Source organism: Balaenoptera musculus, chromosome 4, assembly GCF_009873245.2.
Source record: "Balaenoptera musculus isolate JJ_BM4_2016_0621 chromosome 4, mBalMus1.pri.v3, whole genome shotgun sequence".
Classification (NCBI taxonomy): domain Eukaryota; kingdom Metazoa; phylum Chordata; class Mammalia; order Artiodactyla; family Balaenopteridae; genus Balaenoptera; species Balaenoptera musculus.
Window position 1 is genome coordinate 36,721,155 of NC_045788.1, and position 18,298 is coordinate 36,739,452.

General features: G+C 37.4%; 1 protein-coding gene across 1 annotated transcript in view; it reads left to right on the forward strand.

The window, feature by feature from the left end:
- LEKR1 (leucine, glutamate and lysine rich 1) overlaps positions 1–18,298 on the forward strand; it is a 284,048-nt gene that overhangs the window by 253,415 nt on the left and 12,335 nt on the right. Inside the window, exons 13-14 of the mRNA XM_036851365.1 lie at positions 9,968–10,129; positions 14,034–14,333. Of these exons, the coding sequence (XP_036707260.1) occupies positions 9,968–10,129; positions 14,034–14,333 (462 nt within the window). The remainder of the gene's footprint in view (positions 1–9,967; positions 10,130–14,033; positions 14,334–18,298) is intronic.

The following is an 18,298-nucleotide window of genomic DNA, read 5'->3' on the forward strand; positions in this document are numbered from 1 at the left end:
TGAAAGTCCTCATGAGAAAGGAGAATCGCTAATATGACATTGTCATCTCTTTCTTGGGTCATTGTGTCTTTGCATAGGAATGAAATGTTCCCTTTACAAATGTATAATACACATATTAGGATAAACTTCATAATTAAATGCTTTTAACAGTCAAAAAAAGTAGATAGCAATTTATGCCCTTGCTTAATTATTTTAGAGTATGTAAAAAGCACATAATAGAATCAATAGTTGCTATGCAACAAGGATGGCACATTTTAAAATAACTGAATATTTACTAATTATCATGGATTTTTGTTTATTTCAAGTATTGCTTTGATGTGAAGAAAGCAAATTAATGTGCATGCTGAACATTTTAAATTGGTTCCAAATGCAGTGTTGTTACTTTTCAGTTAAAATGTTGTAATTAAAAAATTTCCCACAGCCAGACTGCTTACAATAAGTGATAGTCACCTATTGACTATCACTTTATAGTGTCATAAACAAATTCCAACCAAATATTTTCTTAGATTATTACTAAGATATCACATTATGGAACATCTTAGAATTATACTATTGACCTCATTTTAAACAGTACATAGTGTTTTGAGAAACCAGTAGTTGAAACAAACAAAACCTTACTTCCTGACTAAGCAAATGGATTGATAGTGAAAACTCAGGGAGAAAAAGTTTACTTCAAGAAATAATTCCAGCATTGAAGAGTGAGGCAAAAAAAATCTCAAATTCTTCTTTAAAATGGAAGAGCCAAATGGCCTAATAATTCCTAATGTACCTCAGTGTACTGTTAATGGAATTAAAAAAGACAACTTGTAAAATACAATTTGACAGAGATAAAGTCGTCATTTAAAAAATATCAGTTTTCATTTATATGTAATTAATGTATGGTTAAAATGAATATTGATGGTACACTTTAATTTTTAAAATTATGCCATGTAATTTTCAAAATTGAATTAATAAAATCATAAAATTTTAGGTCTGGAATAGCCTGCAAAGATCATCTGATTTAAACCCTTAATCTACATAATAAAAATAGTCTCTATTATTAGAGTGTTTACTATATGCCAAGCCTTGTGCTAAATGCTTTTCATCAATATAATTTTAATCATTCTAACATTATTATTCCCATTTGCACATGGAAAAAAATAAAGCTCAGAGAAGTTAGGTAATTTGCCAAGGTTATATAGCCAGGAAATGAGAACTGATACAACACCCTCACCCCCTTCAAAAATGAGAGCTAATACAAAGTCCAAAATGTCTGTATTTGGCTTAGGTGGACTAACAGGAACCAGATTTACCCTCCTTCCTGAAACAACTAAAACACTGGAGAAAAGATAGAAACAATGGTTTCAAGACACTGGACATCAGGCAATGAAAGACAGTGATTCTTGGAGATAAGAGACAAACAAGATAACCCCTGTGATTGCCCTAACTTAGTGCCTTGAAATAAATTTAAGGCCATGGTACAGGGAGTGGGAATCCAGGTGGAGTTTGGCAGATTCTCTGAGTTGAGGAGACCTTATGAAGAGTCCAGGGAATCTAAGTGGCTAGAATTCACAGGATAGTGTTCTCAGGAGACAGCTGCACAGAGAAAGAATATTAGATGTCTACAAAGAATCCCCATTAATTATATATATGCTCAGTGCATATAAATGGGGAAACTACCCAGAGCAAGGGAGACCATCTGAAAGGATCAGAGATAAGAGTACCAAATGCTTACACAAGGCCAATAATAATGCCTGTTCTCACCAGCCAGACTGGAAAACCTATAATTCATAGGGTACTAGGTAGAGTTCTCAGAAGGGTCTTGCATCAGTAGTAGGGAATAATTAGCCCTAGACTAAATGCTGAGCTGGTCCTGCTCAACAAATTTTAAAAGGAAGGCATTTTAAAAAATCAAGCTGATTCCAAGAAACTTAACTACATCCCAGAAGAGAGTTCAAGAATATTTATAAGAATACAAAAATATCCAGCATTTAACAAGATAAAATTCACAATGTCTAGCATCCAATCAAAAATTGCCCTGCATGGAAACAGGAAAATAGGACTCATAATGAGAAGAAAAATCAACAAATAAAAATTGACTCAGAAAGGCACAGATGTTAGAATTAGCAGGCAAGGACATTAAACAGTTATGATAACTGTATTCCATATGTCCAAAAACTAGAGGAAAAATTGACCATGTTAAGCAGAGATGTGGAAGATATAAAAAAGACCTAAACTAAATTTATAGAGATGAAAACTACAATTGTCTGAGATGAAAAGTATACTGGATGGGACTAATGGCAGATTAAACATTCCAGAAGAAGAGATTAGTTAAACTGAAGACACAGCAATAGAAACTATGCAATGAAATAAAATAGAAAAGAGACTCAGAACAAAAAAAGGGCATCAGTGAGCTGTGAGACAAATTCAAGTGGCCTAATATATGTATAACTGGACTCCTCAAAGGACAGGAAAGAGAGGACAGAAAAAATATTTGAAGAAATAACAGCTAAAAAACCCAAAATTTGATGAAAATTATAAACCCACAGATTCAAGAAGCTCAGCAAACCTCAAGCATATTCAAGAAGCTCAGCACACCTCAAGCATTATAATCCAATTGCTCAAAAATATTAATAAAAAGAAAATCTTAAAAGCAATCAGAGAATAAAAGACATATATGAGGAACAAAGATAAGGATGAGAGCAGATTTTTTTTTTTTATCATAAACAATATAAGCAAGAAGACAGTGGGACCGAAAGTATTGAAAGAAGGAGGGTGGGGCAGGGATGAGGGGGTGGTGGTGGGAGCTGTCAACTTAGAATTCTATACAAAGTGAAAATATTTTTCAAACATGAGGGTGAAATAAAGATCTTTTCAGAATGAAAAAACCAGAAAAAATGTATCACTAGCACACCCACACTATAAGAAATGTTAAAAGAAGTCCTTTATTCAGAAGGAAAATTATACCATATGGAAATATGGATCTATACAAAGGAATGTAGAACACCAGAATTGGTAACAATATGGATAAATATGATATTTTTATCATTTAAATTTCTTTAAATTATAATGGACTATTTAAACAAAAATATTAATAATCTAATATGAGATTTATAACATGTAGAAGCAAAATATATGACAACAATATCACAATAGCTGGGAAGGGAGAGATGGAAGTATACTATTGTGAAATTCTTTTTTTTCTTCTTTTAAGTGAAAGTATAATTTATTGGCTCTCGTAACTGCAAAGTTCAGTGGTGGGCTACCTTTAGGCACAGCTGGATTCAGGGCTGTCAAGCTAGTTTTCTGCCAGATTGGTTTCATTTTCAGACTCAGAGTTGTCCCTCTTGATGGCAAAAAGGGAACAGTAGCTCCTCCCATCTCTTTTCTGCATTCTTAGCAAAAAACTCACTGTGGCTGTCAGATTCTAACTGAATCATATGCTTAGTCTTGGACCAATCACCACAGCTGGCAAGACTGGGCATGTTGATTCATTCGGACCTGGGTCACATGCTCACCCTTGCAGGACAGATTCCCACTCAACCATATTGACTGACAATAGGGGAAGAATGAATCCCTAAAAAAAAAAAAAAAAAAAGAAAGAAAATAACAAATATCCCCTGAAGTTTCCAGTTAAAAGATGGGCCAAGAGATAGGGCAATGGGTAGGCAAACTGACAATGAGCTGGGAAATACAGTGGACCCTTCTGGGGATACCTTCCTGGCAGATTACCCTTCTCTGAGGATTTCTCCATCTGCCTCATGGGTTGAGCCAGATTCCTTTCATTTGCCCCACTCTGGCCACTCTACACCCTTGAAACCCTGCTTTCTATCCCCAAAGCCTGAATTGAATGGATGAAAGTAATAGTTCCTGGACCCTCTGACTTTTGGTTGGGGTTGGTGAGTACGGAACAATGGCAGGAGATCTAAGGAAAGGAAGAAGGGGTCCTTTCATTTTAGTTTTATCCATCAACCAACCATCACAGCCCCCTTTTTCCTCCAGGCTTATAGAGATGTAATTGACATGTGACACTGTAAGTTTAGTATGTACAACGTGATGATCTGACACACACATATATATGTTGCAAAATAATTACTACAATAGGGTTAGTTAACATATCCTTCATGTCACATAATTACCTTTGTTGTTTTGGTAGTGGTGGTGAGAATATTTAGATTCTTATACAATATATGAAGTGATATATCACAAGAAGATAGATTGTAATAAGTTAAAAATATATTCTATAAACTCTAAACCAACCACAAAAATAGAAAAACAAAGAGTTACAGCTAATAAACCAGCAAAGGAGATAAAATCGAATTTAAAAAAAAATCCAAAAGAAGACAGAAAAAGGGGAAAAAAATGAGATGGGCCAAATAGAAAATGCACAGCAAGATAGATTTAAAGCTAATCATATTAATAATCAAATGAAATATAAATGATCTAAACCAGGGTCAGCAAACTTTTTCTATAAAGGTCCAGTTAGTAAATAAAATATGTTTGGTTTGTGGAACATACAGCCTCTGTTGCAACCACTCCACTCCACCATTGTAGCTTAAAAGCAGGCATAGATGATTTGCAAATAAATGGGCATGGCTGAATTTAGTCTGTGGACCACGGTTTGCCAAGCCCTAGTCTAAATACCCCCATTAAAAGACAGAGATTGTCATGTTGGATAAAAATGCAAGACTCTACTATATGTTGCCTATAAGAAATGTACTTTTATATAAAGAAATATTTTTAAAAATAGGTTAAAAGTAATGGATGGAAAAAAGATATGCTAGAACAAATCAAAAGAAGCTAAAGTAGTTACATTACAATCAAAATAGATTTCAGAGAAAGAAATCAGAATATTTAGAATATTACCAAAGATAAAGAAGGTCATTTCATAATGATAAAAGGATTGGTTCACCAAGAAGACGTAATAATCCTAAATGGTTTTTCACCTAGTAACAGAACTTAAAAATTAAGCAAAAAATGATAGAACTGCAAGGAGAAATAGACAAACCTATCATTAGAGTCAGAGATGTCAATAGCCCTCTCTCAATAATTGATAGAAAAATATCCAGAAAACTCATTAAGGATATAAACTATGGAAAATAGTATAATAATTTATTTTGAAGAGATACAGTAAACACTATTACCAAATATGACCTAATTGATATGTATAGAATTCTCCATTTAACAGCAGAATACACATTCTTCTCAAGTGCACATGGGACATTTATTAAAGTAGATCATATACTGGGAGTAAATATGTCTCAATAAATTTAAAAAGATTCAAGTCATACAAAGTATTTTCTCTAACCACAATGGAATCAAATTAGAATTCATTAACAGAAAGTTATCTGGGAAAAAATCCCCCAGTATTTTGAAACTAAATAAATACCAAGTCCATGCCCTTAACCACTATGCCATGTAGACGTGTAGGGAGACAGCTGTGTGGAAAAACTCACCACGCTGAGCTATGGAGTCCACCAGAGACACCTGAGTGTGCAGCACTCTCCACCTCATAGTAGCTCTAAGATCTTGGTGAAGGCACTTAATTTCTCTGAGACTATTTCTTACTGTAGACAGTGGGAATAATAATTATTGTATGTTCTTTCCAGGGTTGTTGTAAGAATTAAATGAGTTAGTAGATGAAAAGGGCCCTGTACCATACCACCTAGCCTGTTTAAGTTACTTGGTGAACATTCTCTCCTTCCGCCCTCAGTTTACTCAGTTCTTGGCAGGACTTCAGTGCATAGTCTGACTCCTTAGCATTTGTATTTTTTTACTACAATACAAAGCCTACTATTTGAATAGTCATCTACTTTTATAATATATTTATTCAGTGGTTAATTTAGAAATAATCTGAAGTATTAGTTTTCAACCAGTATTTGTTTTTAAACTTTTAGAAAATAGTATAATAATTTATTTTTAGGAGATATATTTTCTTTAATGATATATGTACATCAAATATAAACAAGTGGTTTGATTTCTACTTTGACATCGGAGACTCCCTTGGTTTTAAAGGGATCATCAAAGTAATAAGTGATTATATTTGGTGTTTGGCTCCATGAAAAGTTAGAAAGTGATATCAAAATCAACCACAAAGATCTCACTTGGAAAATAATTAGTGAAAAGATAGCATTTTGCACACTAGTATTAGACACAAATATTATAAAACTCTAATTATGCATTTCAACAACAAATACAAAAGGAATTAAAAAACAACATACTCAGAATGCCCTGGAGTCATCAGAAGGCCTTCAGGGAGGAGACAGAGTTTGAGCTAGAGGAAGATATGGATGAATTAAAATCTGGAATGTGTACACAGACAATAATTGATTTTACTTTGTGTAACTCTTGAACTCATATATTATTCATGCTGTTTTTTAGAGATTAGAATTTTTTCATGGTTTTCAAAAGTACTATTAGTTATTGTATAAAGCAGTTCATAATATATGTATGCACCATCACCTAATTCATTTATTTTGCATAAACATAAGTCCTGCCATCTAAGATATTTTAAACAAACAGCTCTTATCAACATGTCAAAAACGTAAACATGACAATTTGGTATGAATCCATCTTTTCAATGACAGTATACCAGCTTAAGCAAATCATTGTGGGCTCATCACTTTGTTCAGACTCTTCAGATCATGAAGGAACCAGTAGTGTCATCTCTCTGTGCTACGGAGTCAACACATTCAGATGGCTTTTGGCTTCCCACTGCACCTTCCTTAAATGTTTAGAAATCCCACCCGAAGCTCATCACTTTGCTTCTCTTTCTCAGGTTGTGCAAATTAAAAATCAAATCAGTAATAGTAAATCACTCTTCTCCTTTTTATCTACAGTGCTTTTTCTTTCCCACCCTCCATCTATTCCTTCCTTTTTCCCCTTCCCCTTACCTACACTAGTTCACTCCAAGGAACAGTTCAGGGGCAAGAAGATCTCCTTTCTTCCTGACTCAGGTAGAACCGAACATTCTTCTCATTCAACCAGTCAGCCACTCCCTTTCCTTCCCTGAACGCTTCCTTTGTTTCCTCTTCATCAAGGGACTCTGCTGATTTGCTAAATGGCATCTTCCCCATAATAAATTTAAAGAACTTCTGTTTTTAAAAGTTCTTCTCAAGTCCTTCTGTCATCTAATTTAGTTTGTCCTGTCCCACATAGTTTATGTACATCCTTGTTCTCTTAATTTGTATCCATATTTTGAAATATGTCTTTTTATCCTAAAATAACTCTTTGGCTCTACCAACTAACCACACAAGGAAACTTTTTTGAACACTTGATATTTTAGTACCTCAGCACAAATTTTTCTTGAGTTTCTCAAAAAATGTTTGTTTACTCTTTTTTTTAAGTAGTGTCATGGTATCTTGTGGGCTATTAACTCTTGAAGTTTTCCGAATGTTTTGCATTTGATTTCCTCCTTTCATGTGTTTCTGACTTATCTATTCCAGTGTGGCTGGAGCACAGTAATCAAATGGGAAAAGCAGTAAAAGTCAGGTTGGAGAAGTCCAGGGCTGCCATACATGGTGTTCAGGTTGCATCGTGACTAATAGCACAGGCCAAGGGAGAGAAGGGAGCTGGAATCCGGCCTGGGCTCCGCTCACCAAGTCTTGTGCCCTCCCCAAGGCTGTGTTCATCTAAGGAAGACATGCTTTGTTGATTTACACAAAGGTGTCATATGGGCTGATGGTGGTCCTGTAGAAGATCATGTTTGGGAGTTTGGATTTTATACTAATGCATTGAAAAACCACTAAGAAGGAATAAAATAATCCAATTTATAGTCTGTGAAGAACACTGCTGTGTATCAGGTGTTGGAGAGAGGCAGGAGTAGAAGTAAGGAGGCCACTCAGGAGGTGGTGGTGACCACAACTAGGGTGGTGGAAGTAGAGGTGTAGAGAAATGGATGGATTCGATGCATCTTTTGGAGGCAAAATGAACAGGACTTGGTGCTGGATTAGGTGTGGAGGGTAAGGGAGACAGAAGTATGAAAGGTGATTACCCCAGTTACTGACCTGAATAACTCGATGGGTGACGGTACTGTGTCCTGAGATGGGGAGCATTGAGGAAGGAACTGGTGGGGAGGGGATTGTATCAAGATCTCTGGTTCAGACAGTTTCTTTGAGACACCTGTGATGTATCTAAATGGCTACCAGGAGGCAAGTGAACACAAGTACCTGCAATTCAGAAGAACATCAGCTCTTTTTTTCTGAGGGCCCTGAGGCTCTCCTTGTCTTTTGTAATCTGCTAGCAACACATCTGAACAGTTCTATCATGTTCCTAAATGATTATCGGTATCCTTTCCCCCAAACAATCCAGAAATTTATTTTGAGAGAGCCAAAATAACTCCGTGCATTGAGTATAAACATAATTGTTTTGCCTTGAGGCAAATGATCAGTCCTATACCCAGTGCAATAAATCCCACACTGGGGCTAGTCTTCTATGTGGACTTTATGTAATTTAAATGGCTTCCTGCAAACTTTCTTAGCAAACTTTCTGTTTCCTGGTACCCTAGTTTCGGTATCCCCTTGAGAAATTCAGGTTGACCTCTCTCCTTCTCCTCTTAGTGGCCTGAGAATCACAGTCACAGAAAGTCATGTTTGACGGTTTTTCTCCCAAGTTATCTGGCATTTACTCCCTCTTAGAATTTATAATCATGGCACAATGTAAATCTCGAGCCGGCCTGTCACTGGGATCCCTTCTCTACTCCACTATATAGTCTCCCAGGCCTAAATGACTCCAGGACTCATAGATTTGTTCTCTTGCTCCAGTAGACAGAGCCAAAACCAATGGTTAAAAACCACGGGGAGAGAGATGTTGGCTCAACTAAAGGAAAAACTTCCTAATGCTGAGCGCTGTCTGAAAATGGAAACGCCTGCTGGGGAAGGAGTGAATTATGGTTTCTGGTGGTGTTGAGGCACAGAGCAGACAATGATTTGGTGCAAATTCCATGGTAGAGACTGAAGTCAGGGTGTAGAAGTAATCTCCACTGACTATTGAATTCCTGCTTGTGCAAGAGCTTTACACAGATGTTTCATCTCATTTAATCCTCATAACGACCCCCAAGGGAATTAGTTATAACCACATCAGGAGAGGTTACAGTCACAATTTAAGATCACACAACTAGAGTGGCAGAGCCAGGATTTAGAGCCAGAATTTAAACTCAATCCAAAGCCTTTGTTTATTCTTCCACAATTCATGGAAGCTTGAGAAAATGAACTAGGGGATTTCTAAGTTCCCTTCCAGCACTGTGATTCTATGTGAGTCAAAATCTGGATACGGGCATCACTGACTATGTTTTCCTTCAATCAGCCTTCTGGCCTCAGTCGCATTAAAATGATAATCTTTGACCCCAAAACTGTCTGATCTCTATCAAGAAAGGACCATTTTAAAAAATCGACATTTATACCTTGTATCCACTCTTAGTTTTCAGCAGAACTTAGTGTAAGAGCCTCAAAATCTTTTTTTTTTTCCTTATGGGGTTGCTGGCAAGGACTGAGTTTACACCATAAATGTACAGAAGATTAAGCTTTTAGTATTTCTGAAAACTGTTATAATATATTGTACTAACTTCTCTACTCATTTTACAGGTTTTGATGGTCTTAGAAGATGTAACACTATTTGACCTAAGGTCAACTTTTCTGGCCCGAGTTCTCAGTCAGATATTTTTTAAACATTAGAATTTAAAAACTAATATTAGGATTAGAATTTTTAAAATGATTAGATCCTGAGTTCTCATCATAAGAAAAAAAAACTATTTCTTTAATTTTGTATCTATATGAGATGCTGGATGTTCAGTAAACTTATTGTGATAATAACTTCAGGATATATGGAAGTCAAATCTTTATGCTTAAACTTATACCTTAAACTTATACAGCACTGTATGTCAATTATATCTGAATAAAACTGGGAGAAAAAATATGAGTCTGAAAATAGGCTTAATTTACTTATCTGAAGATAAAATGGCTTTATTTGTGTGTTAAATGCTACTTTCTAGATTGAAGCTGAACTCGCCAAGGAAAGAGCCCAACATTTAGTTGAATTTCAGGAGCAAGCTCTTCTCTTTAAAGAAGTTAAACTGGAACTCGATATTGAAAAGGAAAAACACCAAGAAATAATCCAAAAGTATAAGAAAGAACAAGAAGAACTACAAATGAAGGTCTGTCATTATGATGTTCATCATTACTTAATGGGTTTGAAACTGTAGATGTTGGTTATTTCCTCCTAAGGACACCACTATATTTATAACTCCTGTAGATTTTCTCATGGTCATTGTGCCTTAGTTTTAGGTAGATAGAATAGTTTGGCTATTCTCCAGAATGAATGACTGAGATAAATAATATAAGCATACAATCCAGCTATGTATGGTATTTTTTCCTACTAAAATAAACTTATTTTTAAAACAGCATAAATTATATAACCAATAATTAGCATGGTTAGATGTTCCAATACCTCAAGTATCCAACAAAAGATAATGAGGTGTTTCACATAATTAAAATTTTACCAACAATTAAAGCCTATCCCCTTTAATTGCAAATATTTTCAACTCTAAATATTTTTGAATGAAGGGAAATATTTTTTAAATGTAATCACACCTCCATAATTTCTTTTTTTTAAAGTATCATTTTAACTTTATTTTATTTATTTATTTATTTTTGGCTGCGTTGGGTCTTCGTTGCTGCACGCAGGCTTTCTCCAGTTGCGGTGAGCAGGGGCTACTCTTCGTTGCGGTGCGTGGGCTTCTCATTGCGGTGGCTTTTCTTGTTGCAGAGCACGGGCTCTAGGCACACGGGCTTTAGTTGTTGTGGCTCGCGGGCTCAGTAATTGTGGCTCGCGGACTCTAGAGTGCAGGCTTAGTAGTTGTGGCGCACGGGCTTAGTTGCTCCGTGGCATGTGGGATCTTCCCAGACCAGGGATTGAACCCGCGTCCCCTGCATTGGCAGGAGAATTCTTAACCACTGCGCCACCAGGGAAGTCCCCATAATTTCTTAAACAATGTGTCCTAAACATAATACAAGGTTTCGTTAAGGTTCCCTTGTTTTCATAAGACCTGAGAGTAGAATGTGTGTGTGTGTGTGTGTGTGTATTAACCAAGACCCAGTGGTGAAGTCATATTTTTGAATAAACTCATTAAGAGTCTATGTAGGGCTTCCCTGGTGGCGCAGTGGTTGAGAGTCTGCCTGCCAATGCAGGGGACACGGGTTCGAGCCCTGGTCTGGGAAGATCCCACATGCCGCGGAGCAACTAGGCCCGTGAGCCACAATTACTGAGCCTGCGCGTCTGGAGCCTGTGCTCCGCAACAAGAGAGGCCACGATAGTGAGAGGCCCGCGCACCACGATGAAGAGTGGCCCCCGCTCGCCGCAACTAGAGAAAGCCCTCGCACAGAAACGAAGACCCAACACACCCAAAAATAATAAAATTAATTAATTAATTAAAAAAAAAAAAAGAGCGATGAGAATATAATATGTCAAAATTAAAAAAAAAAAAAAAAGAGTCTATGTAAATTAGCCTTAAATGAGACTTACTGGCCTCTACTTTGGTGTATAGCGGGTATGGTACAGCCTTTTCAGTAGCTCACTGGGAACGACAGGCAGGGCCAGCCACGTGAGTGTAGCACCACAGGTCCCCACACTCAAAAAGGCCTTTCAGGTTTAACACTCTGCAAATGCTGTCTTGAAATTCTTAATAATTTTACCTCTGGGGGGACTTCCCTGGTGGTCCAGTGGCTAAGACTTCCCCTTCCAATGCAGGGGGTTTAACTTCCAATGTAAGTTGGATCCCTGGTCAGGGAGCTAAGATCCCACATGCCTTGGGGCCAAAAAATCAAAACATAGAACAGAAGCAATATTGTAACAAATTCAATAAAAACTTTAAAAATGGTCCACATCAAAAAAAAATTTTTTTTTAATTTTAAAAAATGTAATTTTATCTCTGAATTTGTGTTTTGTAAGTGAACTCCTATTAGGACAATGGAGCATGAGCTGGGAACTTGTAGCCTGGCTCACCTTAGGCCCCTCCCCTTCTGGACAGATTCTATCCTAGACAGGCCTCTTGCTTCCTGGCTCCTGCCCCCCACCCCACTTTCCCCCTAACCTTGTGACTGCTGTTGCAGTCCCCAGGTAGCTCAGGACCATCAGCAGGGGAATGCTGAAAGGCAGGTCCCAACTTACCAGGGCTACAGTCTTTCAAGAGAAATCATAAGTCCAGATTTTGTGAGTGAATTCTCTTGATTTTTTATTTTTTAATTTTTTTTAAAGGAATATTATTCAGCTTTATTTACTTATTTATTTTTGGCTGCATTGGGTCTTCATTGCTGTGCGTGGGCTTTCGCTAGTTGCGGTGAGCAGGGGCCACTCTTCATTGTGGTGTGCAGGCTTCTCATTTCCGTGGCTTCTCTTGTTGCGGAGCACAGGCTCTAGGTGCGCAGGTTTCAGTAGTTGTGGCACACAGGGTCAGTAGCTGTGGCTTATGGGCTCTAGAGCGCAGGCTCAGTAGTTGCGGTGCATGGGCTTAGTTGCTCCGCGGCATGTGGGATCTTCCTGGACCAGGGCTCGAACCCGTGTCCCCTGCATTGGCAGGTGGATTCTTGACCACTGTGCCACCAGGGAGATCCCTTGATTTTTTAAATGTTGACTCCCTTTTAAAAAAATCAAAACATGTTTGTGGCTATGTGAGCCTCCTCTCCCCAGGATAACCTGCTCTGTTTCAGTGTCAGCTCTCCTCTGGATGAAGGAAACTACTGTTCAGACCTAGCAGTGGCCCTCTTCCTTCCTGGATTAATTGAAGAAAATGGAATATTAATTTAATTTATAAAATTACTAAGTGTGGTAAATAGATTTCTTGCAAAAGTTATTCTTAATGTAAATTTAACATTTGAAACAAATTTTGGATACATAACTCTTAAGTAATGGTTCACAAAATCCTTGGAACTTTGGTCTATGAATGTTTTCCAGATTCTTCATGGGCTGATTTCTTGTACTAATATTTATGTGACAATATCCATAGCATAAATAATAAGGATATGTTTCATCAGAAGGAGCTTTGCTCTTCCTGGTCTGTTTTCTGTTATTTGTTTTGCTTTTTAAGGAGAAAAAAATAAGTAGTCTTTTCCCTTCTAAAGAATTTCATGACTTTGAGGAGAAGTTTCTCAAGTTATTCTTTCCTCTCTTTGTCTATAGGTACCATATTTTCTAAGTATTCTGGTATCCTCTAGAACTGCACTGTCTAATGTGGTAACTTATGTGTCTACTTAAGTTTCAATTAAATAAAATTAAATAAAATTCAAAATTGAGTTCCTCACTCATGTTCGCCACGTTTCAAATGCACAAGAGCCCATACTAACAAGCGAGAGCCTATTTGTGCATTTCTTCCCAGCTCAGCGATCAGTGATATCACCTTCATAGCTTGGAATTGGCCATGGTGAGAGTATTCACACCATGGAAATTAGATATAAATCTGGCTTTTGTGTGTGTATGTGTGAATCCATTGTTAAACATTTACCAGCACACCACTATCAATAGTCACATGTGGCTAGTGGCTACCATATAGGACAGCGCAGAATATTTCTATCATCACAGAAAGTTCTGTTGGGCAGGGCTGCTATAGAAGGTGTAGTATCTAGGGTACCTCCAGTCATCATATTCAAGAAAGAAAAAATGTATATCGAAGGAAAACTTAACTGGTATGGTTTGAGTAGACTATAGCTGTGGTGCTCTCCTACATGCATCCCCAAACATCAGGCATTTCTAGATCCCAAAGCCACCCTAAAGTGAGTCCAGACAGGCACTTGATCAAGACTTGAGCTGTCCTTGGTAGCTCAGTTCAGCCACAGAGATTTATGTATTTCCAAGTATGCCCAAGTGATTAATGCAATTCCATTTTAGTTGATAAAAATAAAATTTTAGTCCTAACTTTTAAAATCTTGAAGGCCTATATATGTCATAGGATTTGTTTTCATCAGATCAGAACACCAGTTATTTAGAATAAGCCTCTTAAAACCACGAGAATTCTGTGGATACCTAGAGACTATCACCCACAAACTAATGCAAGATTTATCTTACAGATATCTGACTTAATTGAAGGCGCTACTAAAGATCTAAGGCTGGAAGTGGCTGCTCTTGAAGAAAAACTCCATGAATCCCATATTCAATATACTGAAGAATCTGAGTTAAAGGAGAAAGAAATCGAAAACCTTAAAAATTTGGTTGCAGAATTTGAATCACGCTTGAAGAAGGAAATTGACAGTAATGATTCAGTTTCAGAGGACTTGAGGAAGGAAATGAAACAGAAGTCAGATGAACTGGAAAGAGTAATGCTGGCACAAGCACAACTGATACAGCAATTCAACCAGTCCCAGGAAGAGGTAAGAAGCAGGTGATGGTACCATTGCAATTAGTGAAAGAGTGCATGTTCTTTCAACAAACAAAACAGGAAAGGTAGCTTGGTGTCATGCAAAGAGTCCTGGACTATTAATCAGAGATCTGGGGTCATATCCTGGCTCTGTCCTTAACCAGGCAGGCACTTAACCTCTCTGGACCTGGCTTCCTTTTCTGTAAAATGAATAACACATTTAACTACATAATCTCTAAGGTTTCCTCAGCCAGTTCTACTGTGTTGCAAATGACCATTTAAAACCTCTAAGATTAGAAATCTTTATATATATATGTCTTATTTGTTGTGACATTAAATCTTTGCCAAAGAAACTTTTAGAGTACTTGCTGCTTAAGTTAATATTTTGGACAATATATTTTAAAAACAATTGTTCTTTAGGGTTTTATTTTTCTGTCAATCTAAAGTTATAAGATAATTTACATGTATTGGTCTTCTTTCCTATGTATGCATGATTATTTCAGCAGTGTTTTTATTTAAACCGGAGTAGACTTATTTTGATTTGAAATGTTTTCCTAAGAAAATCTTATTTCTGAATTGCTGAGCAGTTTAGAAATGGTGGATGCTATGGAATGAATGTTTGTGTGTCGCCCCAAATTCATATGTTGAAACCTAATCCCCAGCGTGATAATATGTGGAGGTGGGTCTGTGGGAGGTGATTATGTCTTGAGAGATGAACTAATTTCCTGAATGGGGTTAGTGCCCTTATGAAAGAAAACTTCCTCGCCCCTTCCACCATGTGAAGACACAGCAAGAGGATGGTCATCTTGAATCAGGAAGCAAGCCCTCACCAAACACCAAATCTGCTGGCACCTTGTTCTTGAACTTCCCAGCCTCCCAAACTGTGAGAAATAATGTTTGTTGTTTGAACCACACAGCCTCTGGCATTTTGTTATAGCAGCCCAAACTTATTAAGACAGTGGGGCAATTTTCCAATAGCCAAGAATTAGAATATTGTCACATTAGAATATTTGATCCCATTTATGACAGTATAGCAAATAAAGGCAAGTGGAGGAAGATTCTGAATGTTAGTGATAATTTTTTTTGGTTTTATTGGCATCTTAATAAAAGAATAAAAGGAAGTGCTAGTAGTAATATTGATTGTTAACAAATATACCATGTTTTCTTCCTGTATTTAAATTATCAACCCAAATTAAAAGTTTATGCTATCATTATAATTATGAAGTGAACCTATTGCAAAGAAATTTTAAGTTAAAATGTAGAATTAACAGAATACTGGATCAAGAATAATGCCTAAAACCCTATAGAGTAGGAATTATTTCCATGTTACAGATGAGGAACTGACTCAAGATATTTGAATAATTTGTAAGGTCACACAACATGGTGGAGCGAAGATTCAAATTTGAATCTCCAAGATTTGACTCTCCAAACTTCATCTCCATGAATCTCTATGCTTCCTCTTTTAGGATACCAGAATTCTAGTTATTCTGCTTCCAAATTTCAAAGTGACCTCAGGTTTGGCACTCAACATCTCCAGGACACACACACACACACACACACACACACACACACACACACACACACACACCCTCTCTCTCTCTCTCTCTCTCACTTTTAGAATAACAACAAACACACTAGTGCTTACTCCACCAGATGGTTAGGGTGTTACGTGATTGAGTGTCTCCTGTTGGAACACAGCAGCACAGCCTCCCTTGAAAAAGGGAGCTGCTCCACCAGTCCAGGCAGGAGTGGCAAGAGCGAGCACACATGGATTCAGCTCTGCTGGAGAAGGAGAGAGGTGATGCTTCAAATGAGACAGCAGTGTTGACGTTCAAGAGGAGGAGGGACAGCAGATTAAAGGAGAAAAAACTCCAAGTTACTAGACCAGCAGGTTTTCTAACTCTTAAATCCCCAGAAGAAATGGCAATATGGAAAGTGATGAGTAACTTATAAACTAGGACATGTAGTAAAAGACTGAAGGGTCAAATCCAGTAAATATATAATAGGCAACTATTCAAGTGCCAGGCACTGTGCTAGTCATCAATATGCAATTATGAACAAGACTGGAAACTGCCATTCCCTGCTTTCAAAGAGGAATTTACAGAAAATATTATGTGAGCAATTAAATTGACATCCAGAGGAAAGAATGGCCTAAAAAGAAACTTATCATATAAAAAGCACAGACTAAAAGCTAAAAAATTGGCCATAAGGACTTGCATTAGTTTTCTATTGTTGCATAACAAATTGTCATCAAAATCAGTACTTCAAACAACATTTATTATCTCATAGTTTCTGAGTGTCAGGGATCTGAATGTGGGGCTTAGCTGGATGCCTCTGGCTCAAGGCCTCTCCTGAGGTTGGTGTTAGGGTGTCAGGGGCTGCAGTCTCATCTAAAGGCTCAACTGGGGGAGTGTTGGCTTCCAAGCTCACTTATGTAGTTGTCAGCAGGATTTATTTCCTCATGGCTGTTGGGCTGAGAGCCTCAGTTCAACGCTGGCTATTGGTCAGAGGTCCCCACTCAGTTCCTTCCAACATGAACCTCTCCAAAGAAAAGCCTACAACGTGGCAGCTAGCTTCCCTCAGAACAAGCGAGTGAGAATGACAGCGTGCAAGAGAAGGTGCCCAAGATAGAAGCCACAGTCTTTTTGTAACCTAATCTCAGAAGTGGCATCCCACTGCTTTTGCTGCATTCTATTCATTAGAGATGAAACAACAAGTCCAGCCCACACTCAACACAAAGGGATTGCACAAGGCTGTGAATAGCAGGAGGGCAGGGATAACTGGGAGCCATTTTAGAGGCTGCCAATCTCAGGGCCTCTGGAGGTAATTTTGGCAAGAAAAGCTAGGCTAAAAGTGGAGAGCAAATATCTTTTTCACACAAAAGGAGCTACATTTGGAGTTCTTCCTGCTTGTTTGTTGTAAAAGGAAGCCACTTAGAGATAAAGTTTTATTTTTTTAAATGCAGACTTTTGAAAGATACAAGACACTGAGTTGGTATATAAATGATTGTGGATCATTATTGGGGAATAGAAAGAGATCAGTGCAAAAGTAGTTACCTAAGGACATGCCTGAGGGCAGACTTTCCATTAGAAGTTAAATAATTACAACTGAACTGTAAGAGTAAATAATTAAGGCTGCTTCGCTGGTTAAGAATGCTAAAGTCCAGAATATTCTTATAAAAATAGGAAATGAGCTAATAAAAGTGATAAGAGTTATGAGCCAGAAAGAATCAAGGTTGTTAACAGGTAAAGTGAAAAGCACTACTTTTTTGTGACCATGCATTCCAGACACTTGAAATTTCTCAGGTTCTGGAGAAAAAAATAGCTTCATTTAAGTGGAGAACAAATTCCCATTAGAAAGAAGATAAATTAATGGTCTAATAAGGAAGCTAATTAAGGGGAGGAAAGCCCTGCTCTCATTCAAGAGGCCAGAGAATAGATAGAACTTTGTTTTTAATTGTATAAAGAAAGTTCTCAAGGATAGGAGGAAAGCCAGAGCCTCTAAAGGGCAAAATGGACATTCCTGCATGGAGCAGGGATTAGTGGAGAGCTGCCACAGAGACAAGGGTCAAGAAGGTGAGGCAACAAAAGGTGCAGGTCAATAAGAAGAAAGAAAATGGGAAGTAAAACTGTATGGGAAATGTAAATGTGAAGAAGGGGCTCCTGAAATTCGATATAGGGCGAAGACACAGACATAAAAATTGGAACATTAAAAAAAAAAAAAGTAGGAAGTCAGAAAAGAAACATAATATGTTAGAGAACAGGACATTATCATTTAAAGTCAGGTTAAAATAGATCACATGCTTCTTGCTGCCAGTTTTCCTTACTACTAGCTCTGTATGAGTCCTATCAAGACAGTGTGACCTTGATGTTAGGGGCCTTGTGATCCAGAGGAAGAATGTGGTAAATCTGAAAAAACAGTTCATGTACAACTATCAAAGGAAAGCCAGTACAGAGAGTTCAATATTTTTGTTGTCTT